Source organism: Theropithecus gelada, chromosome 5 (genome assembly GCF_003255815.1).
Source record: "Theropithecus gelada isolate Dixy chromosome 5, Tgel_1.0, whole genome shotgun sequence".
Classification (NCBI taxonomy): Eukaryota; Metazoa; Chordata; class Mammalia; order Primates; family Cercopithecidae; genus Theropithecus; species Theropithecus gelada.
The window spans coordinates 59,579,150-59,604,921 of NC_037672.1; the positions used below are offsets into that span (position 1 = coordinate 59,579,150).

Below are 25,772 nucleotides of genomic sequence, written 5' to 3' on the forward strand. Positions count from 1 at the left end.
CTTAAGCTTATCTTTTTCTTTCTCTAAGTTCTCTGGTGTACTTTGAAATAGTCAACCCACTCCACAACCCTTGTACCCTTTATTTCCATTATATAATCCTATTGCAGCAACTTCTTGGTCATCCAAGGTAGTAACTATTTTGCCACTGTATGCCATGGACCACCAATGCCATTATCACTGGCAATGAAGTCATTAATACCTTTAAATCCAATGGGATCAGAAAATTTTTATCCTTAAAGCGTAGCTTCCTGGAAACCACTTCTCTTACTAATAACTGGGTATAGTGAGAAAACAGTCACTGCAAGTATTCTGGAACAAAGACATTTAATGCAGGAATTGAGGGTTAGATGGATGTAGGAGAAGCTGGAGGAGTGAAGGTCTGGAGTTGCCACTGAAAGATTGTAGAACATTCACTAATGACTTTGGCTTGAAGCATTGGAGTCAATCAAAAAGCTGAGCTCATGGAGAAACGTAAGAAACCAGAGACTATGGAGGAGCTTGAGGAGCTGCTATTTATGGCCACCTTGGACTCAAAGCAGAAGCTTGCATGGAAGTCTGGGAAGCTGTTGTGATTGGCTGACACAACTGCAAAGTGGGAGCTGGAGGAGAAACTGAGAAACTGAAAATGGCCACAACTTACTGGGAGAAGTGGGTGATGCTTCCACATCCCAAGAATAAAAGCTTCCTTGCTTTGCCTTTGTATTCTGTTGTGAGTACCTGCTAAGGGGTGAATGTGTCTCCCCAGAGGTCATGTGGAAATCCTAACTCCTGCGATAAAGGTAGCAGGAAATGGGGCCTTTGATTGGTGATTAGATTATGAACCCTCATGAATGGGATTAGTGCCCTTACAAAAGAGATCCCAGAGATCTGCGTTATCAATTCCACATGTGAGGACTCCTGAGAAGGTGCCATCTATGAATCAGAAAATGAGCCCTCACCAGACACAGAATCTACCAGTACCTTGATCTTGGGCTTCCCAGCCTCCAGAAGTGTGGGAAATAAATTTGTTGTTTATAAGCTACCAAGTCTGTGTCATGTTGTCATAGCAGGCAAAAGGGACTAAAACAGCACCACTCACTGGCATGATCCTAACTTGGAATCATAACAGGAAGGGGACTCTAGGAAATGTTCCCGGTTTCTCCTTTTCAAGGCAGAGATGGGCGGTATAATGCAAAGTTGACAAACAACAAATCAGTTAGGATACCTTTGATTTAGAGAAATAAACTGGCCAAACTAGCTTAAATGATAAAGGGAATGTATTGAATCATGTGACTAAGCCTAGAGGCAGAGATAGCTGTAGGGAGAAGTTGATCCGGTAGTTCAAAGAATGTGACCATGACCTGGTATCCTGTCTACCACATCTCAGTAACTCTTCCTTGCTCTTTGATTCCTGTCTTCATAGGGATTTTTCTGTTGTGAAATGGCTGCTAGTAGCTGGTTCCCTTAGCTACATGCTCTGTTTATGACCAATAGGAGAGTATTTCTTCACTCAAATATCAAAAGGGGGCCGGGTGTGGTGGCTCACGCCTGTAATCCCAGCACTTTGGGAGGCCAAGACCAGCAGATCACTAGGTCAGGAGTTTGAGACCAGCCCGGTCAACATGGTGGAACCCTGTCTCTATTAAAAATACAAAAATTAGCCAGGCATAGTGGTGGGCGCCTGTAATCCCAGCTACTCAGGAGGCTGAGGAAGGAGAATTGCTTGAACCCGGGAGGCGGAGGTTGCAGTGAGCTGAGATTGGGCCACTGTACTTCAGTCTGGGCAACAGAGCGACACTCCATCTAAAATAAATAAATAAATAAATAAAATCAAAGGGCGCTGGGCACAGTGGTTCAGATCTGTAATCCCAGCAGTTTAGGAGGCTGAGGTGGGTGGATCACTTGAGGCCAGGTGTTAGAGATCAGCCTGACCAACATGGCAAAACCCTGCCTCTACTAAAAATACAAAAATTAGCCAGGTGTGGTGGTCCACATCTGTAATTGCAACTACTCAGGACGCTGAGGCATGAGAATCGCTTGAACCCAGGAGGTGGAGTTTGCAGTGAGCTGAAATTGCACCACTGCACTCCACCCTGGGTGACAAAGCAAGACTCTTTCTCAAAAAAAACAAAAACAAACAAACAAACAAACAAAAAAACAAAAAATCAAAGGGAAGTTCTTCAAATGTGACTGGCTGACTTAGGGGCTGTGCATGCTCCCAGTGGTGATGAGTTCATTCTGATGAGCTGGCTTGCTGTTCTTTATTCCCTCCTCTTGCTCCACTTGTTTCTCCTATGTTATTTATTATTAAGACAAGGAAAAATTGATGCTGGGGAGCCCCAAGTAGCAAATGTCTACTACAGTAGCCAAAACATCAAGGATAGAAATTAAACAGAAAAACCCCTCCTACAGAGGTACTATCTAATTATGTGTTACTATATTTGAAGTGTGACTTTTAAGCAATTGTACTGAGTCTGAGAGCCTGAGAACTCTCAGCCCTGGCATGAGAAAGCGATTATTTGGAGGCAGCTCTTATGGAGTAAGGAGTATCAAATAACTGAGAGCCACTGCAACAAAGGAAAAGGCCCCAAAGAGCCACAGGGCAGAGACACTTTCCCAAACATGTTCTTAGGTTTTCAATATTTCTAAATTGAACCTTAATCTGAAAACCCTGACTCTTCTGTATTCTCTTTCAATAATTATTCTCTTGAACTGCAACTCCCGCAAACGAAGTGGGACAATTATAAACATAGCAGCTAAAAGAACCTTAAAAGTGGCTGGATAGGCCAGGCACCTTTTTCCAGGCCTGCCCATGGACCAGTCAGCATGCACTTCCTCCCGCCCATGGACCAATCAGCATGCACTTACTCCATTCCGAGCCCATAAAAACCCTGGATACTCAGACCCTGGTCAGGACTGCCTGCCTGCGGATAGGAAATACCCACTTCAGGTCTCCTCTCCACTGAGAGCTGTTTGATCTCCCAATAAAGCTCTTCTCTGCCTTGCTTACCCTCCAGTTGCCCGCATAACCTCATTCTTCCTGCATGTAGGACAAGAACTTGGGACGTGCCAAATGGTGGGAGTGGAAGGAGCTGTGGCTGCGGGTGGGAGCTAAAGGGGCTATAACACTTTTCTGGTTGGCTCACCGAGCTGCGGGCAATGACACTCTCCCAGACTGTGGTAGTGAAGAGTGACAACCCTTCTGCGGGCCCAGACCTCATGATTCCCCAAGTCAGAGCTGTAACTCTATAGCCTTCCTGCCTTCTGCTGGCACTGGGCAGCTGCCCCACACAATGGTAAGCAGTGGTGGGGCTGGGCCAGTCCAGGAGCTGCAGGCTGGAGCAGGGTGGCAGGACTGAAAGAGCTGTAACACAAATGGGCTGAAATATGTCCCCCCACTCTCCGCACTGGGGGTGACAAGAGAGAAGAGCTGTGACCCTTCTGGGAGCCCAGACCTCAGGGTTCTGGGCTAGGGCTGTGACATGCTGTAACACCCCCTTTGGGGTTCTGTGGTTCCTGGTGTCTTTGAGCTTTCAGGTGCCACTGTGTTGCCCTTGTCCAGACGCTGATGCCTGCAGTGGAAACCACCTGCAGTACGTCTTGTCCAGCTGCAGCCTCGCATGGAGCCAGTGCCTGTGCTGGTGCCTGGAGCTGCCGACCTTGCTGTAGCAGCCGGTGTGCCTGACTGTACACAGTGGCCGGACTGCATCACTCACTCACACACCCCTCGCTGCTCCGTGCCTGGATCACCCTTGGCAGGCATGAGATCTGGGCTGGTAGTGCAAGTGGAGTGCAGCCTGCTGGGCCAAGCTCATGCCCAGAGGGCGTGAGCAAAACTGTAGCAGAGGCTAAACCACCAACTGCAGAGGTTTTCAGCTGGCAAAGCAACACCCAAAGGATCCTGTGACATTATGAACAAACCCTACCTGCGGTAGCGAATCAAAATCTCATTCCAGAACTTCAGAAAGGGGTAGAAAATGAAGCAAAAAATATTGCATTGGATGAAAACACTAGTCTGAGTTTTTACTGGAAATATGATCAATATATATTAATTCAAGTCTTATTTAATTTTGAATGATCCCTTATTGTCATTAGAGCATTTTTCTTCGTAGAAAAATATCTTTCTAGGAAAAACAGTCACATGACCACATGTAAATAACACCCTCTTTGTAGATTTGTCTTCTCAGAAGAAATTAACCAAGAAAGGCTAAAAAAATAGTCAATTCATGGCCTGGCACGGTGGCTCACGCTTGTAATCCCAGCACTTTGGGAGGCCGAGGCAGGCAGATTACCTGAGCTCAGGAGTTCAAGACCAGGTTAGGCAACATGGCGAAACTCCACCTCTACAAAAAATACAAAAATTAGCCAGGTGTGGTGGTGCACACCTGTGGTCCCAACTACTTGTGAGGCTGAGGGTGGGAGGATCACTTGAGCCCAGGAGGTTAAGGCTGCAGTTAGTCATGATTGTGCCACTGTACTCTAGCCTGGGCAACAGAGTGAGATCCTATCTCAAAAAAAAAAAAAAAAAAAAAAGTCCATTCATGACAGTGCCCTTTTAACTCATCTCCCTGATGTCCTCCCACAGTCCACTGTCCACACAGCATCCATAATCTTCCACTTAAAGTCAGGTCATGTTCTTCATCTGCTCAAAACCCTTCCATTGTTTCTCATGACTTTGATAATAAAAGTAGAGTGCTAACCAGTTTACAAGACCCTGAGTAACCTCATTACTGGATACCTCTCAGGTATGATCTATTATATTTGTTTTCCTTCACTTTAGCCACACTGGACTCCATTTTTCATTGCAAGCACAAATCACACTCCTGCCTCAAGTGTACCCTTTGCCTTGTAAAGTCTTCCCTAAGTTAAGTATATGGCTTGCTCTCTTACTTTCTTCAGGGTGCTACTTGAAAAGTTATTTCCTTGAAGAGTTTCCTCTGACTGCCCTATAGCACATAACCTATGTCTAGCATTTTTTTTCTTCTTATCACTTCCTAAAATTACATTACATATCTATTTTGTCTGTCCTTTGTCTCTGCCACTAGAATGTCAGCTCCATGAGGCCAGAGACCTTGCCTATTTTGATCATTTATATTTCCCAGCACTAGAAATGTACATGTCATTAATGTGTTGCATGGTTGAATGTGAATAGCTATCTAGAAATTACCCCAGTATTTATGTTCTAGGAAAAATTTAGATGAATCAAGATATATTTTGGAGGTGGGAGGAGTTGGTGATTGATTGGATGTGGGGGGTGAAGGAGGGGTGATATCAAAGATGATTCCCTGGATTTTGGCAGGAACATATGGGTGGGTGGAGATGTCATTTACTGAGAAGAGGAAGACCAAGTAAGCAGGTTTGTAGGGAAAGCAGAGTTCAGTTTTCAACATCTAAAGTTTGAGATGCCTGTGAACATTCAAGTGGGGATGTCAAATAGGCAGTTGGATATGTAGGTCTGGAGTGAGAGCAGTGTATTTCCTTATTATTTGATTCTTTTTTCTTTTTTAAAGAGATGGGGGTCTCACTCTATTGCCCAGGCTGGGCTTGAACTACTGGGTTCAAGGGAATCTCCTCCCTCAGCCTTCTGAGTAGCTGGGACTACAGGCATGTGATCAGCTTTGTCTGAATTCTTTTAGCTAGGTTTTAAAAAACGATATCTAAAAGCAAACTAGTGACATCCTCATGAGTAAGCAGAACTGACTACAGTATTACACTTTACTGCTGAAGTAAAACCTGACTTTTCAGAGTTGATAGGGCTTTTATTTATTGAATAAAGTGAAGCTTCCTGATAACCAAGGGAGATGACAGAGAATGTTCACTGCATGGGCAATTGGTCACTTCACGTAAAATCACAAACTAACTCTCCAACAAAACGCTTAAATCCCACTGAGGGTGTTCTGCAAATAGGTCCAGATAGGTTATAGGCTGTTTAACATGGTTGTAGAAGCAGCTCAAGTATGTGTACCTTGTATTAAAAAATGGGTTCTTCGGCTGTTTCTTCCACATTGTTTATTCCAGGTTGCCAACTGGCATACATATCCTACTAATACTTTAAAAATTTGAACATAGGGAAACCTCCTGCTGCGTTTGTAGAGTGCATCTAGCAGATGAAAACTGCGATTTCCTTGGCTTAGGTGTACGCATCTTGTTCTAGGTAAAAGTGATTCCAGTTTAATTCTCAAATGGACTTCATTTTTGGCCTTTTATAAGAACTCTAGTTTTTGCTGCAGAGAATAATTGCTTTACGAAGGCTAAATTCAATGATGATCTAGCATTTTAGTGTTATCTGAAACACACTGGGAACCTCCTGAAGCAGTGGAACAGTTCATGCCCTGTACATTGACAGGGGATATTGCTTCCTTCTAGCATTTGGGGCAAGTCCAATACAGTATCTCCAGCCACTTAAACAATTAATTGTTACCTATGAATGTGTTAATCAACAGTTTTATTTAATTCTCAAGAAATTTCGTACATCAATCAGCAAGTCATTTGAAGAAGCATTTTTTTGTTTTGTTTTTTGTTTTTGACACAGGCTCTTGCTCTGTCGTCCTGGCTGGAGTGAAGTGGCATGATCACACTGCTCACTGCAGCCTCGAATTTTGGACTCAAGCAATCTTCCCACCTCAGCCTCCTGAGCAGCTGGAACCACAGGCTCAGGCCACCACACCTAGGTAATTTTTTTTTTTTGAGACAAAGTTTCACTCTGTTGCACAGCTGGAGTGCAGTGGTGCAATCTCGGTTCACTGCAACCTCTGCCTCCTGGGTTTGTGCAATTTTCCTGCCTCAGCCTCCCCAGTAGCCGGGATTACAGGTGTGTGCCACCATGCCCAGCTAATTTTTGTATCTTCAGTAGAGATGCGGTTTCACCACGTTGCCCAGGCTGATCTCAAACTCCTGGCCTCAAGTGATCCACCCACCTCGGATTCTCAAAGTGTTGGGATTACAGGTGTGAGCCACCACACCCGGCAACAGAAACGGGTTAAACACAACCCAACGCACCCCTGGGTGGGCAGGAACTGACTTTTAAAATTTTTTGTAGAGACAGGTTTTGCTATGTTGCCCAGGCTGGTCTCAAATTCCTGGGCTCAAGCAATCCTCCCTCCTTGACCTACCAAAGTGTTGGGATTGTAGGCATGAGCCACAGCACCTGGCCAAAAGCGGTTTTTTTTTTTTTTTTTTTTTTAATGCCAGAGATGAAATGAGATGGTGTGGAGACTTTCAAGTCCCTGGAAGAACACCTAGTGTGCTTGAAAGCCCCTTAGCCTAGCAAGTTGGACATACCTAGTATTTTGTCATTCAATAATTCAACTAGCAATTATATAGTGTGGATATATTACTGCTGTGTGTGTGTGTGTGTGTGTGTGTGTGTGAGAGACAGTGTGTTAGGGAGGGAGGGATACATAGAAGACACTCTGTTTTTTAAGAACTCATGGTCTAGTAGAAAACAATTAAGAATAACAGAGGTAAAGATAAAGGGCTGTGAAAAGAGATGATTAATTCTGCCTCAGGAAGCCTGGGAAGACTTCACATAAATAGTAACAATTGTTTTTGAGACAGGGTCTCACTCTGCCTTTCTCACTGCAGCCTCCACCTTCCAGGTTCAAGTGATCCTCCCACTTCGGCCTCCGGAGTAGCTGGAACAACAGGAACCACCACGCCAGGCTAATTTTCTGACTTTTTGTAGAGGCAAGGTCTCACCGTGTTGCCCAGGCTGATCTCCAACTCCTGGAGGCAAGCAATCCTTCCGACTTGGCCTCTCAAAGTGCTGGATTACCGGCGTGAGTCACTACGTCTGCCAGAGGTTAAGTGAGTTCCAAGAGGAATATAGCGTAGATGCAGGAGCACATCCTGGATGTAGAGATCTTGGCCATAATACGAAGAGCTATCGGTGATATAGACATCATACATCCTCATTAAAGCATATAGTAAAGTTGTTAGCTTTAAAATCATTCCTAGGTTGTCTGGAATTTTTGACATAAATTCTAAGAATTCCAGAAGCTCCTAAGCTACATGGGAAATCAAGATGAACCTTTTGGAAAAGTCACTATTACCAAAAGGTGGGTACGTCTAATGATATCTTAAGATCAAAATAAATGATAATTACCCTCGCCTGAAGCCAGAAAGATTAAACAGACTTCCCTTCAGTCAATCACCTTAGTTGTTTCTAACCAGGAATATACGTTTCAGCACCATACCCACTTTATCCTTTGCTAATATTCTGGCAGGTGGAGACAAATGTGGAGTCACTACCACTTTAAGATAAACATTCTTGGTATTATCTTTACATGACTTGACTATTACAGGAGTTTGGTAAGTCATATTTTTAGGACGTTTTCAGAATTTGACCTGTGTTCTTAAGTTTTAATTATTCTTTAATGTAAATTCTACTAATTTGATTAAGAAAACTTATTTATAATCTTCCTTTGAGATTTTTGGATAGTGCCCAATTAATACAAATTCGTTTAACTACAGTGGAAAAACAAATATTTAATTTTTTTTTTTTGAGACGGAGTCTCGCTCTGTTGCCCAGGCTGGAGTGCAATGGTGCGATCTCCACTCACGGCAAGCTCCGTCTCCCGGCTTCCAGCCATTCTCCTGCCTCAGCCTCCTGAGTACCTGGGATTACAGGCACCCGCCACCACGCCCGGCTAATTTTTGTAATTTTAGTAGAGACGTGGGTTTCACCATGTTGGTCAGGCTTGTCTCGAACTCCTGACCTCATGATCCGCCCGCCTCGGCCTCCCAAAGTGCTGCGATTATGGGCGTGAACCATCGCGCCCGGCCCAAATACTTAAACTCTTAAGGTTTTTGCTGGATTCTGCAAACTCGTCTTTGTCTCCCCTGTGCCCGAACACTTACTAAACAGGCAAATAATTATTTGTTGACTACCGAAGTACCTAAAAGCTTCATTTTCTTCTAAGGATACCGCTGGAAGCAGCAAATCCCAAAGCCCGAATAATCCAGTCTCCAGCCGAGGCATCGGGAATTTTTAATAGGTGTATAAAAAGTAATTTAGTAATTTAGTGAAACGCCTAACGGTGTTACAAGAAAACAAAACAAAACAACCACACACAACAAAAAAACCCAAACCCGAACACAAACTCATAAAGCTCGTAAAGATGACTCACGACATTTATATATCCTATGTAGGACTAAAGAACATTAAGCGAACCCTTGATTTAACACACTTTCCAATTGACGTAAAAGAATCACGGTACCTTTTAGGATCTTTAAACAACAAAAGCAAAGCAAAAACGATGTTTTCCTTAAGATATGCAAGTTACCTGCTTCTTCGACCAAAAAAAAAAAAAAAAAAATTCAGGAGAAAAGCAGGCAAACAAAAATCTTACTCGGAAAGTCAAATCTTAAAAAGAAGCCCTATCGGCCCAGCGGCGATAGACGAAAACCTCAATGTCACCCGGTCCCGGGCGGCGACGGCAGGAAGAGGAGTTGCGGCAATCAGTGCGCGCGCGGTCCGCTGCGGCGCCTGGCGCTCCGCAGGCGTCCGGGTGGACAGAGCCAGGGGCACAGGGCTGACATCTCAGGGCTAATTCCCTCCTCGAGTGCGTACATCCAGGCTTAAGCCGCCGCAAGGTGTGAGCCTCCCCTCCCCCACCTGAACGCCGCAGCTGCACGGGGAACTGCCGCCTTCGCGGAGGTGCAGCCACACCCCGGCCTGATGCTGCTGCTCCCGCCTGCTACTGGAGTGTTGGGGAGGGGTGAGTGGACTCCAGGAATCCTCGGAAGGGCGGGGGCGGAGGCAGGGGGCCCTCTAGCCGCTACTTCGAAACAGCACTCCTTGTTCTCGATGGTCCCCGCGCGACCGTCTTAGCTCACGACACTTCCGGTTCCTTTTAAAGGCCCCCACAGGCTGTGCGACGCCGAGCGTGAGGGGAAGGTATAAAGGGGAGCGAGAGGGCGGGACCGAAGAGGAAAGGGAAAAAAAAAACCTAGGGGGAGAGGGGTGGGGGGGACGCGCGAAGGGCGCGCTCTTGCATCACGTGACCGGGACGCGCCGTTCTTCCGTCGGCCATTTTAGGTGGTCCGCGGCGGCGCCATTAAAGCGAGGAGGAGGCAAGAGCGGCCGCCGCTGGTGCTTATTCTTTTTTAGTGCAGCGGGAGAGAGCGGGAGTGTGCGCCGCGCGAGAGTGGGAGGCGAAGGGGGCAGGCCAGGGAGAGGCGCAGGAGCCTTTGCAGCCACGCGCGCGCCTTCCCTGTCTTGTGTGCTTCGCGAGGTAGAGCGGGCGCGCGGCAGCGGCGGGGATTACTTTGCTGCTAGTTTCGGTTCGCGGCAGCGGCGGGTGTAGTCTCGGCGGCAGCGGCGGAGACACTAGCACTATGTCGGAGGAGCAGTTCGGCGGGGACGGGGCAGCGGCGGCGGCAACGGCGGCGGTAGGCGGCTCGGCGGGCGAGCAGGAGGGAGCCATGGTGGCGGCGACACAGGGGGCAGCGGCGGCGGCGGGAAGCGGAGCCGGGACCGGGGGCGGAACCGCGTCTGGAGGCACTGAAGGGGGCAGCGCCGAGTCGGAGGGGGCGAAGATTGACGCCAGTAAGAACGAGGAGGATGAAGGGTGAGTAAGGGGCAGCCCAGGATAGTCAGGCCCAACTAGTCCCCCTCCCCCTCATTCCCCCGCCATTAGGCCTGGTTCCCGCTCTCAGCCCGTTCTCCGGGCCCCCAAGTAGCCTTCTTGTTCTGGTGTCCCCTTTTCTATGTTGGGTTCCCCGGACCTTCATTTCCTCCTTCCTTTGCCTGCTTATCGCCCCCCTCCCCCATCACACACGTTTCCACCTTTAGCCGTCACCATGCTGCTCCTCGGCCCGCCCTCCTTTCCTCCCTCGCCATGGGTCTCCTCCCACCGACTTAGCCGCCAGGATTTTTTCCCGCCTGTCGAGGGGTACCTTTTTTTCTTTCCATGCTGTCCCCTCTTTTTCCCAAATTCTAAAGTCTTGGGCATAAAAACGCAGAGAGACACAAAAAGCTTCCCTGTTTGTATTGCTAAGGTTTATTTGGTGCTTCTCCACCATCCTGAAACGATGCGATTGTTTATAAGCGCATGTTTTGGGGAACGCGTAGGCTGTCCACTTCTGCCTCTCCCTTGTCGGCCTCAGGCCGAATGTTTTCTTGGGATTTTGAATAAGTTTGCCTAAGGACTTACTCATTTTCTTCACCATACGCTATCGCACAATGGCATGTTCATACAGGCCCTATATTTTGACGTGCAGACCAAATGAGCTCCGGTGAAATGCTGCGACTTTCTTGTTGGTACGTTGGTTTTGCTACGCGGGCTCAGGTTAAGTTCCTAGTCGATGGGGCCTGCACTTGACTGGAGCTGTTCCTATCTCCGGCCTAGTGTGTACCCTTCCCCCACCCCCCTGAGTTATTCTAACCGCGCACCCTTTTCGCGCCCTCAGGTATTGGGTTCCCCAACTATTAGTACAGATTGTAACTTACTTTTTATGTGCAACCTAATTTTTTACAACCTCCAGTCCCCTTTTTTTCCCGGTGCCCAGGATCCTATTTTGCTGTCTTGATTTCTCTTTCCCGCCCACTAAGGGAGGCCTATAGTCCTCTTAAGAGAAACAAATCCTGTATTGTGCTGTGGGATACTTTTTTTTTTTTGGTGCAAATTTCTTAGTATTAACTTGCTTCCTCTGATTGAAATAACAGTTGTATATACTACCTAAATCTGCATTTAGTGTATTAAAATGCAGCATTTGGGATTGGGAACATAATACGGGAGTTAGCAGGAGGGACTAAATCGGGGTTCTTGGTTGAGTTTTCTTAGCTCCGATTACTGAGTGATGATCGTGGGTTCACGCTTCCATTCCTTTTTGTAATGGGGAGGGGTGTGTGTGTGTCTGAATTTTTTTTTAAATTGTAAAGAGAAAGATGTTGATGGATATAACAGTAAGATGTCGCTTTAACCCAGTGTTAGAAAACACGATTCCCTTTACTGAGAAAGAGTCCAGGATTTGGAGGGAGAGTGGGGAGGGGAGAAGCACTTTGGAATATAGGGTTAAACACAGCCTAGGCAGATTCTTGTCAGGCTGTTTGATGATAGTGCTGGTTTTGGGGGAGTGGTGGTGGGAAGGGAAACAAACTTTTAAAAATTAAACAGATCTAACTCGAATTGTGTATAGCTTATTTGAGAAAGGAAGATGTTAGATATTTGGAAACTTAAAATCTTTAACATTTTGGTTTTCGTTTGCTGAATTCTGTTCTTTGGACAGAGGCACCAAAATGATTAATTGTATAACTTCCTGTTTGGGGCAGGCTTTCTGTTAGCCCTGATAATTCAAATCGCAAAGCAGCTGACTTTATAGTTACCTACTGTTGAAGTGTAAATGAATTAAAGTTTTTAACCCTAACAGTGTCAAAAACTAAAACTAGAATTTTGATTGGTTGCTGTACCGGTTGTTAATTCCCTAGCCATTCAAACTCCTCCCCACGACACTCTGAAGCAGCGACGGCACAGCGGGAAGAATGGTAAAACTTTTAAATTTTATTTCTGTATTATAAAGGTTTCAGTAGTCATAATATGCAGAGGCTGTGTATTGGTTAGTTGCCCATTGATCCCCAGGAAATTCTAGACCATAGTACATACAGTAGGCTTGTACCTGGGATATATACTTTTTTAGGCATCATGTGTAATCTTTGGGCAAAACTGATGCCGTTACATGGTATTTGGTCTGTGGTAATGCATGTAGTTGCAGTTTGGCAATTCAAGCTAAACAATTAGTAACGATATTTTTATATCGAGCAAGAAAAAATATTACTGTAATCTTCGCATTTGATTTAAGATGAAAAATATTTTTGTTGGAATTCTAAGTTTAATGGCTAAATATGAAGACTACTTGAAATAAAATGTGTTTAAAATGTCATGCATGTTATACTGAAATATTCTGGAGATGTCTGAAGCAGTTCTTTAAGCAGCACTGTGTATTATGGAAAAATGTTTGTCTTTTACCTACCATATTTGTAAATAGACTTTTCATAAGAATTGTGTGTGTGTGTGTGTATATATATATACCATTCAAAGGTGGGCTAATGTGGCTTTCCACTACAGCTCTTACCAGATTTTTTGTTTTCAGTGTGATTTGGCTGGAATATTAATAACAGTTGGTTGACATGTATTCACAATTGCATGACTTCTCTTTGGAGGCTGGTAGGTTGAGTATTGTTCTTTTTATCCATCCTTTCCCTTCCCTTAAATGTCAGTCTTTCTGCCTTTAGGATTATATTTGAATTTTCAGGGGTTTATACACCACCACTGGAGAGTAGAAGGCCACTAACTTGCAGGCAGTTACCTTATATCTTTACAAGCTACATTCTATTTTAAGAGCCCATTTAGGGTAACATTTAAAGATTTGCTTATTACTGTAGTCTCATCCACTGAAATCAGTCCAGCTTTACGTTGGAGAAAAAGCAGATGGGAAACAGGCAAGGGGAAGAGCAAAAAAGAGAAAACAAAAGACTGGGGTCACAGTTTCGATGAATGTTATTCCCTATATTTGGTGAGTGGTGGGCACTAACAGCCCGATTTCACTGCTAGCTAAGAGTAGCAAATTAAGATTAAACTATAACTGTGTTTGACATTACTCCATTATATACATTGAATCTCATGTAATTGTTTCCAGTAATTTGAAATGATCATAAACTTAAATTTGAAGGTCAGTGTTTTGACTCTTTCAAGTAATTACACTTGTCCTGCTACCTAAAATGATGTAATATTACAACTTTTTTGAATAATCTCAGGAAAAATGGAGAAATGTTTATATTCATTGTTAATAAACATTTTAGATAGTGACCAGCTGTCGTTTACTGAAGATAAAATTGGTGTAGAATTTTATTACCCAGGTTGATTTTATTTTTGAGCCGGAGTTTCGCTCTTGTTGCCCAGGCTGGAGTGCAATGGTGTGATGTCTGCCCACCGCAACCTCTGCCTCCCGGGTTCAAGCAATTCTCCTGCCTCAGCGTCCCAAGTAGTTGGGATTACAGGCATATTCCACCATGCCCGGCTAATTTTGTATTTTTAGTAGAGACAGGGTTTCTTCATGTTGGTCAGGCTGGTCTTGAACTCCTGACCTCAGGTGATCCGCCCGCGTCGGCCTCCCAAGTGCTGTAATCACAGGCCTGAGCCACTGCACCCGGCCTACCCAGGTTGATTTTAGAATTACACTTAAAAATAATGTAGTTCTCATTTTTAAGGGATCTAATACTTGATTTTTCTTAACTGCGCAATTATGCAGCCCCATCGTATTCCAGATATTAAGGCTTTCTTTTTTAATGAAAAACTTTCAGACTCTTTTTTTTTTTTTTTTGGGTGTCTGCGCTTGCCACCATATCTGTCCCTTTCTCTTTCTCCCATTTTGAGGGATATTAAAAGGGCAACAGTTTTATAGCCTTAATATTGAGGATAAGACTGGTTAATACAGTATCCAAATTGAATTTCTTAAACACGGTTCTGTGTGCATTTCCTTCTACAAGTCTGAGAATAAAGTGATTACAGTTTCATCCTAAAATACTTTAAAAATCAGTTGGTTTTAGAAATAGGTTTTTTTCCTTTTGCATGTAAGAATGGACAGCTATTTTTAGGAAGGCATGCCTGTTACACCTTTAGTGGATGTTTCTACAGTTTACTATGGGACTTTAGAATCAGTAATTATTTCCATAGTATGCCCTCCTGAGTTCACTTCGATTTACTCTTTCCAACATTAACGTCAGTAGTTTTTACTTACAAGCATTGAAATTTCTCGTTTTACTTTGTGGTGTGGACCCATTCTGTTCTCTGCAGTGCTGCAGTTCATTTGGGGTAGGTACTTTAAAATTACTTAGTGTCTGGCAAAATATACATGCCATGTAGCAAACTATCTGAGGGCAGAGTTTTTAAAATTTAAAAATCAATGGAAACTACAATGTTGCGTTAACTTTGAGATAGTTTTACAAGGTAGGTACGTAGACTTTCCTGCGTTGGATTGGGTAGGAAGCAAAAAAGTCCCCCCATTCACTTATCAGCTAAAAGTCCAGCAATACTTCTTTAATAACAGGACAGTAGATCTGGTCCTATTAACGGTTAGTGTATAATGAGCCCAAGTGTGATTCTTCCCATTTGGGAATTTTGTGAATCCTGTGGTAGGTTGTCGCCTGTCTAATTATAAAAGACTAGGCTCTTGTTTTTGCTTTAAATGTTTGAAATTATGGTCTTATACCTTAGGCTTCTGGGGCAATCTGAACATTGTTTGGTTTGTAAAATAATCGCTTTTAGAGTAGTCTCATGCCAAATTTACTGGTCTTTGATTCAGTAGAGTTGGGTTTACTGTATGTAGTAAAGTTGAGACCCTGAGTAGATTGGTCTCAGTGTTAGCATTCTTGGGAGCCTTTGACAAATTTCCTGAGTTAAAAATTCCAGAAATTGATGCCCCCAGATCTTTAGATGAACTGTTTAGGGGAGGAGTATTAAGTACTTTTCATTGTAAATTTTCATCTATTATGAAAGATACTAAATCATCTGCTTTTTTAAGTTTGGGATTGGAAAATGTCATTGAAGTTTTTCAGTGGTAGTTTTTGAGATCACATACTTTGCCTTAAATCTGGGTTTTTTCCCCCTTAAGCCATGTGACCCCTTCTACAAACTCAGTGTATGTTTTTAATATTTCCTGGGTACTCTGCCATCGTCCTAACACATAATATTAGGGTAAGGCTGCCCTAATACGAGAACATTTTGAGTATACTATTTCGGTGTGTGATTTATGGCCGACATGAAGGATGTGATTAGTTTTAGCCTTCAAGTGATAATACATGCCATGCTTGAAAAGCATTTAAAAAGGAATAGAGTAATAACTTTTTTTTTCCATTCCACTTGAAGCTGTGTACCTCAAGTGTGTGCACATTTACAAATGGAGTGAAACATAACTTGTGTTAGTCCAAGCTTGATTTGACTTCAGTTCTGCTTCAACGTTTTAGTAGATAGGGCACTGAACTGGATGCTGAAAGCGTGGGATCTCTTTCTGTTGCTTCACTTCCAACAGTATGGTTTCAGGTAATACAACATGTTTGTTACTTGGTTTGCTGATCTATGTGTTGGAAACAATGCTCACCACAGGAAGATTGACTCCATAGCCTGCTTTCATAGCTTGTGTGTATTTATCCAGTGCCCTAATAGTTGATACTGCCAGTGATTTACTCCTGTGGAGTAAAGGTAAGCATGTTTTAGTTTCTGGAGTATTATATTGTACGTTGGAGCTAGGTATTTAAGAATATTTGGGGGTGGGGAGGGAAGACTCCTATTTACTGGTGGTGTTTGTCCAGTAATCAAGGTGACAGTTTAAGTATTGGGTCTTGGACTGTAAACTCCTGCTTATCTAGACTTCAGACTAGCACAGAGCCCACACAGCCAGGAAGTCTGTCTCCCCATTTAGTCTTATGAGTAAGATAGATGAAGCCATGAGAAAATATACTCAAAAAGCAACCAACAGACAATGTCATGGAATGAATCTCCTACAGATTTTTCCTTACGCTTTTGAAAAGTAACATGATTTTAAAACATAAGAAAATTCTAAAAATTCACCAAGGTACAAATCATTTTCTGACTTCAGCATTGATACCTAAATTGACTTCCAATACACAATTTTATAGAATTGTGAATATGTAGTAATCTCAGTTAACCAGAACCTTAACCTTCAGGTTAAGGAAAATACTTATTCCTTAACCTCTAGGTAAATGGGAGTTTACCTTACAAAGCTGATTGAGAGCTTATTTAAAATGTAAACATACAAGATGTCATTGCTTCCTTGTAGTGAAGTGAAAAAAGGGAGATGTTGGATTAAGCATTTAAAGTTAGTGACTCGTGCCTGTAATCACTGGCTACTCAGAAGTCTTGAGGTGTGAGGATCATTTCATGCCAGGATTTCTAGACCAGCTAGGTAACATAGTATGACCCGTTTCTTTAAAAAAAAAAAAAAAAAAATTAATGTGTTGGGTGTGTGCTTTGTAGTTCCAGCTACCTAGGAGGCAGAGGCAGGAGAATCTTTTGAGCCCAGGAAGGAGCTCAGGGCTGCAGGAAGCTATAGGGGAGCCACTGCATTCTGATAGTGAGACCTGGTCTCTTAAAAAAAAAAAAAAAAGTGTTTATTTTTAGGCCAGGCGTGGTGGCTCACACCTGTAATCTCAGCACTTTGGGAGGCCAGAATGGGTGGATCACCTGAGGTCAGGAGTTGGAGAACAGCCTAGCCAACATGGCAAAACCCCTCTCTACTAAAAATACAAAAATCAGCCAGGCGTGTGGTTACACGCGCCTGTAGTCACTCAGGAGGCGAAGGCGGGAGAATCACTTGAACCCTGGAGGCAGAGGTTGCAGTGAGACAAGGTTGTACCACTGCATTCCAGCCTGGGCGACAGAGCAAGACTCTGTCTCAAAAAAAGAAAAACTGTCTTGTTGGCCGGGTGCGGTGGCTTATGCCTGTCATTCCAGCACTTCGGGAGACTGAGGCAAGCAGATCACCTGAGGTCAGGAGCTCGAGACCAACCTGGCCAACGTGGTGAAACACCGTCTCTACTAAAAATACAAAAATTAGCTGGGCTTGATGGTGGGCACCTGTAGTTCCATGTACTTGGGAGACTGAGGCAGAAGAGCTTGAACTGGGAAGCAGAGGTTGCAGTGAGTCAAGATTGCGCCACTGCACTTCAGCCTGGGCAACAGAGCGAGACTCCGTCCCCCTCCCCCAAAAAATGTTGTGTTTCATTTATTAGATGTTTATTTTTTCAACTTCGCTTTTTAGTAGTCATTTAGTTAGGTTCATTCTAAAGTGTGAGGTAATGAGATTTAACACAGGGAAATCTTTTTGAAAATGTTTGGTCCATTGTATATTAGTCTTGAATTAAAAATAGAATTTTTCACACTTACCTTGAAAACGTCATATAGAAAGCTGGGGGAGAGGAATACCTATTCTTTAATAATGGGGAAATAATACCAAAATTTATATTTTTATTGACTAAAGTGTTTTTTTGGTAAAGATTTGTTACTGGCTAACCTTAATGTCTGATTAGTTTTAAATAGTTTTTAAAAAGTGGGCTGGGTGCGGTGTTTCCCGGTTGTAATATAGCACTTTGGGAGGCTGAGGTGGGCAGATTACTTGAGCACAGGAGTTCCAGACCAGCCTGGGCAACAAGATGAGACCCTGTCCCCCCCCCCCCCCCCCAAAAAAAAAGGTGGGCCTTGTGGTGTGCGCCCGTAGTCTCAGCTACCCAGGAGCCTAAGGCGGGAAGATTGCTTGAACCTGGGAGGCAGAGGTTGAAGTGAGCCAGAATTGCACCATTGCACCACAGCCTGGCAATAGAACGAGACTCTGTCTCAAAAAAGTAGTTTTCATGAATTATATACCAGATCAGATCTAAAAAGGCTGGTTAGTATTTGAACTCGATGAAAGCTTGTCTAGCTCTCTCCCAAGGTAGTTTTTATACAACTTCTAAAATATCCTAATGTGTGATATTATCTAGTTGTATTGTAACTTCCTCCCTTCCCCTTGGGTAACTAGTGACTTAGCTTTAGTTTGTCATTTTAGGATTTCAGAAGAATAATTATGATGGATAAAATAGTGGAAAAATTCAGTAAGGATTAGTGGTGTGCCTGAGTAACATTACTTTAAAAGATGACAGTGATTGGTCATTTAAGTTATACACCTGAAATGTGTGTCAGGTTGACATTCTGTTATATTTTTTAAACTGTCAGAACTTGTTATAAACTTATGTAAGATCATAAGTTGTTAGGAAGTGTTTTAAAAGTTAAAAAGTTTAAAAGTTAAAGGATTGGCTGGGCGTGGTGGCTCATGCCTATAATCCTAGCACTTCAGGAGGCTGATCGCTTATGTCCAGGAGTTCGAGGCTAGCCTGAGTAACACAGCAAGACCTCATCTCTAAAAAAATAAAAATGAAGTTATAGAACACAAAAAGAATACTATTCCAAAATTGGGAGTATGATGGTTAACTTTTTACCTTGAATAAGGTGTTTGACGATAAAGACTTGTTAGGGGAGGTATCTTGGAATGAAATACTTAGTATTGACTGGGAATGTTAAAAACCTAGTGACCTAAATAGTCCAGAGAATTAAGTTTATTGATGGGGAAAGGCCAGGATTATTAAATCGGAACATTTTCCAGCAGCCAGGATTGCTCCATATATATTGCCTTTTATGTTTTAAATTATTCTTTACTAAATTACTGGCATAAATGTAGGGTAGACCAAGTCATCAAGGTGATTTTAGAAGCTACATTTAAAAGGTCTTAGTTGAAATACCACCTACTTTTTAGTTTTTAATATATATTTTCTACACAACTATTTAAAAATTTCTGCGTTAGTTCAGGTTGGCAGCATTGAAAATATTAGAATATGTTTATATAAAACTCATTGTGGCCTTTTCCTTTTAATATTGGAAAGTTTATAAAGCCTATGCAGTTTTAAAAAATTAAGCCATTGAGTAAATAAAAATTTTCCTTCATTAAATTATGTTTAGAGAGTGCTTATAGTGCTTTACCCCTTCAAAATAGTAACTTTTGTCAATCATTTAGGATGTGTGTCAGACTATTCGGTGTCCTTTAAGTGTGTTAACTAGTTTAACCCTCTGCGAATATCTGAGGTATGCTCTTTTTACAGATGGGCAGACAATCTTGGACTTTCATATTTTTTTCTTAATGTTACACAATTAGTAAGAGGCAGGGGGCCAGGTGGAGTGGTTCATGCCTGGAATTCGGCACTTTGGGAGGCTGAGGTGGGCAGCTTGAGCCCAGGAGTTCAAGACCAGCCTGGGCAACATAGTGAAACCTGATCTCTATGAAAAAATGCAAAAATATTAGCCAGGTGTGGTGGTGGGCACCTGTAGTCTGAGCTACTGGTGAGGCTGAGGTGGGAGGACCAACTGAGCCCGGGAGGTCAAGGCTGCAGTGAGCTGTCACGGAGCCACTGCATTCCAGCCTGGAGACATAGCGAGACCCTGTCTTTAAAAAAGTCAGGGGTAGGGTTTAAACTCCAACATTTTGTCTTTATTGCTTCTAAACTTGCATTAAAAGATGATAAAATGTCCCACAAAACAGTCTAAATTCCTGAATGATACTACATAACACTTGGATAGTCATCTATGCTGAGTTGTATAACTTTATGCTTGTCATTTAATTTTACAATTTGGTGTAAGCCAATGTGAAAGCAAGGAGACTTATATTGTTGAGTAGGTGTTTTAAACTGAATACCACATTCAGCCTTGGGGTGCTGAGTATTTAGTTCACAGCTAGGATTAAGAAATTCAGCTATGTTAATAAAATACTGTAGATGAAGTCCTACATTTTAATTGGAATTGATTCACTTAGAACTAAGGGATCGAAGTTTAAACTTTATTGCAGCATTAGGGGCCATCTTTGTTGTTAATTGAACAAGTCTTGGTTGTTTTTAACGTGGCTGCTTAGCGTATTTTCTGAAGTTCTGTCTACTTCATTGGAAAGTGTTTGCACTTACGTAGGAGTGACAGCAATATGAAATGCTTTGTATTCGAGGCAGCAGAGGTAATCTGGAGAGACAGTAGATGTGCTTTAAAAGCAAGATAAGTCATACAAAATATGTATATAATTTAGCCGGGCATAGTGGCTCACGCCTGTAATCCCAGCACTTTGGGAGCCCGAGGCGGGTGGATCTCGAAGTCAGGAGTTCGAGACCAGCCTGACCAATATGGTGAAACTCTGTCTCTACTAAAAGTACAAAAAAATTAGCTGGGCGTGGTGATTTGTGCCTGTAATCCCAGCTACTTAGGAGGCTGAGGCAGGAGAATTGCTTGAACCCAGGAGGCGGAGGTTGCAGTGAGCCTAGATCATGCCATTGTACTCCAGCCTGGGTGACAGAGTGAGACTCCGTTTAAAAAAGAAAAAGAAATATATATATATATATATAAAAAATTATTACCTTATGCTATCAGTTTGAGGGAGAGCATGTATGCCAACATTGTAGAGACTAAGTGCCCATTTATCCATAATTAAGATTAGCAGATCTTTCCTCACTGTACTATAGAGTTTGGGGCCGGGCATGGTAGTTTCCGCCTGTAATCCCAGCACTTTGGGAGGCTGGGGCGGGCGGATCACTTGAGGCCAGAAGTTGAAGACCAGCCTGGCCAACGAGGGGAAACCCTGTCTTTACTAAAAATATAAAAACTAAATCAGACGTGGTGGTGCAGCCTGTAATCCCTCCCACGGAGGCTGAGAAATCAGAATCACTTGAACCTGGGAGGCAGAGGTTACAGTGAGCTGAGATTGTGCCACTGCACTCCAGCCTGGGCAACAGAGTGAGACTGTCTCAAAAAAAAAAAAAAAAAAAAAAACCAAAACCAGAAAGAGATGGAATGGAATTAATATGTTCCATTTAGTAAAGATGGAATGGAATTGGTACAGTTTATGTTCATTGTAGCATATTCAACTATTTGTTCAGCATCCTTTTTTTTAAGCCTAAGCATAGCCTGAGAACAGCATCCTTTTTAAATTAGAGCAGAAGGAAAAGCCAGAGTGTTCTTGGTGTGCCACAATATTAATACATTTGTCTCAAAGAAGAGCCACTTAGGTGCTTGCTTAGAGACTTCTACTTTACACAGAATTTGAAAAGTTTGAGAGCTAGCTATTTACTCTACAAAATGGAAGGGAGACATTTTAGAACAGCAACTGGTGATTGATCTGGCAAAAATGAAAAGTAGAACTTGTGAAGAAATGAGGTGGAGTTGGAGCTAAGTTTAGAAGACCCTGTGCGTATTCTAAATTAGCAAAATAGTGATGACTGAACCATAGTGTTAAATTATGATTACTGTATTTGAAGTATAAGAAGGCAGGAAAGTGTGATGCTGTTAGAAAAAAAAATCTCATTTCAAATGGTTGAAGGTTAAAAACAATTGGGAAAAGAGAAGGCAGGCAGTGCTTTAAGGGAGGTGGAATAATACCTGGCTCCTTATTCTCCAAAAGTGCTGTATAGCTGAAGTTTTTAATATTCTGGATAAGTGATATTTGATTATTAGTTTAGGAGTGAGCGCATCTTTAATGAACCCTTGTAGCTCTAAGGTAGGCATATTAAACAACTACCATACTAAAGGTGGGGCGTACATTTGGAGAGCACTTTGCTGGGCCAGCTGATGATGCTTAGGTAGTATTTAAGAAAATCTGCTGCTTGTCTGAAAAACATTTGGGGCTTCAGAATAATAATACCACATACCTTATTCTTGGTGTTTTATTTCTTTGTAATTGTTTTGTTTCTTAATAATTTTAAATTAAGGATATTTTCCCAATATAAACATTGCTTTTTGGTTAAATAAAATCAAAACTAGTTCTGTTCATATCTGAATAGACCAGACAGAGAATTTTCTTGCCTTTCAACAGCTTAAAAAATGTTTTTGTTAGAACTGTTGTGTTCAGGCTGAAATACTTGCAAAGTTTGTTAGTTATTATTGAGAAATTTCTGTAATCACGGAAAGGGTAATTTAATAGTTAAATCTCAGTTGAAGTTGTTTCTGTTGGTGGAACTTGTCATGGGCATCTTAGCAAGAGGTCATTGCTTTATAGTCAGTTCTCTTTCTCATTAAAAATATAGTGTCCTCACCTTTACAGGGTGAATGTTGGTAAATAACTTCTGTCTGTGAAGGAAGTATTCTGGACCTGTAAGTTAAAAATAAGGCGTTTATAGCAAATTATGTAAATAAAGATTGTATATTAAAAGGTACACACTATTCAAATTAAAGACAATGTATATTGAGAAAATAACTCCAATTTCTTCCATGGAATTGGCAAGAAATAAACATTTCAAACACACAAAACATGATGGGTGTTTTTGTTCATTTGCTTATAAAATGCCAGAGTTGTTTAATAAATGCTACTTCAAGCCTGGAAACTTTGAGGAAGTCCTGAATATTAAGCATATAAATGGCCCAGCTCTAGAATACATGTGAGTTGAAAAGCTAACCTGAAGTGGGAAGTGCAGTATATACCTAGGACTTAGCACTAAAAGTTTGCTTTGTCATTAGAAGTGAAACAGGACTGTGGTAGGATAGTAAGATCAGTAACACCTCAGTTAATCAGGTGTCTTTGAGGAAGTGAAGAAAGACCCTAATTCAAGGGACAATTGCCTTTTATTCCAAGAATGGGCCTTAGTGGCAATATCTTAAAAGCCCACAAGATGGAGATGTTTCCTAATGAAAGGCCTTTAATTTCTTTATGGAGCTGAGTTGGTGTCACATCCCAGTCCCCACCCAGGACCCCTCCCCAGTTAAAAAGATGAGAAAATGCTGAGCAAGTCTGATTTGATTCCCATGGTGACATTTTTAGTCATTACATAACAAATTCTGACAGTTTACCCTTAAAATTAAAAACTTCCAGTCCTGTCTTTTTAAAGGGTTGAAAGAAGGTTAGGTGTAGGGTAGCCTTTTATTTATTTATTTATTTACTCATTTTTGCACAAAGGGAGCATGTGTAAAGCTGCCAGATCTGAACTTTCTGGTGTTTTGCTGTAATGTTAGTAAGATTTCACCTTAAAATCTTTTATTTTGAGTATATACCTTTGGTCTTAAAGTGTCTTGGTTTTCTGCTTACCATCCATCACTTTTTGCATTTTAAAGGCTTAAATACTTTATTGCTGGTTAACTGAGGTTCTACTGTAAATGAATCATCTAAGTTAATTAGTGGATTGTGCTTCAATGGATAATTGTCACTAAATTGTTTATATTGCACATTACTTTTGTCTTAAGGACTCTTAGCACATCAAAAAAATTGGTTCACAACTTAATTGTGAGATGTAGAATTTTCCATTTTATGTGCTAAGAGTTTTGTTCATGAGAGAACTGTTAACATAGAAAAGGAGCTTCAGCATAGACACCAATGCTGGTTGCTGAGATCAGTGGGGAACTGCATAGCATTTTAACAAGTTTAATGAACTTTGGAAGAGAAATTTGAAGCTAAGATTCTGTTTTTTTGTTCTTAACTTTTTAATTTGTAATCTAAGGAAAACCTTTATATACAGTATTTTTACTTTGGGTATACGCTTATCTTTTAGCAAGTTAAAAGACTTAGTTTGCTGCTTGCTCACTATTTTGTAATTATCCGGGAGCAGCAGTAATAAGCCAGCTTTTTGGAATATGATGTTCCTGATGTGTGGTTATGTAGGAAGAATGATGTTTTAATATACTGCCCAGTAAACTGGTGCAGTTTGGAAAAGGTGTGTTATTGATGTGGATAATATTTAAGGCAATTTTTTTTTTAAGCATTTTAATACTGCTTTTTGTCTTTACAGGAAAATGTTTATAGGAGGCCTTAGCTGGGACACTACAAAGAAAGATCTGAAGGACTACTTTTCCAAATTTGGTGAAGTTGTAGACTGCACTCTGAAGTTAGATCCTATCACAGGGCGATCAAGGGGTTTTGGCTTTGTGCTATTTAAAGAATCGGAGAGTGTAGATAAGGTAGTGTGTTACGTGTTCTGATCAGTTAATAATATAAAATATTAACATATGGATAGTTTGATACAATGAGTTTGCCTATTTGTGGTTCCCCCTCTTGATAGTATAGGAAGGAAGAAAATAGTTCTTGCCCCAATACATTTTATGAAGATAGAGATAGGTTCAGGAATTGTTTCCTGAATAATTTGGGTTCCAGGCTCTGCTAAATTTTGAAATTAACTTTAAAGATATTATAGATTTAAAGATGCCTAGTTAAAAGGATGTGTTTTAACAGTTCACAGAAGTACATATTTTGAAATTCTGTTAGGCAAGCAACTTTTAACTGAATCATTATTTTGATCCTGGGCTAAAGGGAAGTAGCAGTCATGTTTGTATATATTGCAGTTAAAAGGTAATGGTTATCTAGTAATTGGCTAAATTTGTGTATGTCCTACCATTCTTACCTTTAGATTTAAACACTAGTATATGTTAGTTGATACTGCATCACCACCATGACTTGACAGTTTAATCTTGAGCAAGTCAACACATGCTTGGCATTATCTGTATTTATAGTTACTTTTAAGTAAATTAATATTCTCTGAACTTTAGTTAAGATATATATTTTTTAAATGAAAACTTCAATTTTCTTAGGTCATGGATCAAAAAGAACATAAATTGAATGGGAAGGTGATTGATCCTAAAAGGGCCAAAGCCATGAAAACAAAAGAGCCGGTTAAAAAAATTTTTGTTGGTGGCCTTTCTCCAGATACACCTGAAGAGAAAATAAGAGAGTACTTTGGTGGTTTTGGTGAGGTATGTTATAAATGTTTTGACCCAGTTTATGTCAAAATTAGTGTGAATGTGATTGTCCCATTATGGACTCAGAGTCACTTGGCTTTTCAGAGCTGTTAGGGCAGATTGTGTGATTTGTTTTGGAATAAGGATGTTGTAAATACTTTATTAGCAGGTCTTGAAGGTTGGATGATGTGTTTTTTTCATTGAGCACCTACTCTATGCAAAGTATTGCTGGGGTAGAGTATACAAAGATGAAATAGACAAGCATTCTTAAATACAGACAATAAGAGGAAGAAATCCAGATTAAAAGGAGACTTTTGTTCAAAATAGGAAAGGAATTAAGAATAAGGTGTAGTGCCTTATCAATTGAAATGCATGTATACGTGCAAATTTAATGAGACCAATAATTACAGACTCATTAGGTTGGACGTGATGGGTCATGCCTGTAGTAATCCCAGCACTTTGGAGGCTGAGGTGGGTGGATTACTGGAGACCAGGAGTTGAAGACCATGCTGGGCCAACATAGTGAGACCCCGTCTCAATTAAAAGTAAAGCAAA

At 41.7% G+C, this 25,772-nt stretch overlaps 1 protein-coding gene and 1 long non-coding RNA gene across 6 annotated transcripts in view; one reads left to right on the top strand and one right to left on the bottom strand.

Moving 5' to 3' along the window:
• Positions 1 to 305: 305 nt before the first annotated feature.
• Positions 306 to 9,593, bottom strand: LOC112624436. The gene is made up of 2 exons (XR_003119398.1): positions 9,264 to 9,593; positions 306 to 599 (listed from the first exon to the last, which is right to left on the bottom strand). It is a non-coding gene; the product is annotated as an uncharacterized LOC112624436 (long non-coding RNA).
• HNRNPD (heterogeneous nuclear ribonucleoprotein D) overlaps positions 8,962 to 25,772 on the top strand; it is a 22,733-nt gene continuing 5,922 nt past the window's right edge. For 3 of the 5 annotated variants that reach the window (XM_025384940.1, XM_025384939.1, XM_025384942.1), the window contains exons 1-4: positions 8,962 to 10,550; positions 12,410 to 12,466; positions 24,275 to 24,443; positions 25,071 to 25,232. In XM_025384940.1, coding sequence (XP_025240725.1) covers positions 10,318 to 10,550; positions 12,410 to 12,466; positions 24,275 to 24,443; positions 25,071 to 25,232 — 621 coding nt within the window. In that variant the 5' untranslated portion in view covers positions 8,962 to 10,317. The remainder of the gene's footprint in view (positions 10,551 to 12,409; positions 12,467 to 24,274; positions 24,444 to 25,070; positions 25,233 to 25,772) is intronic. The other 2 variants (XM_025384941.1, XM_025384944.1) reach the window with 1 other exon arrangement.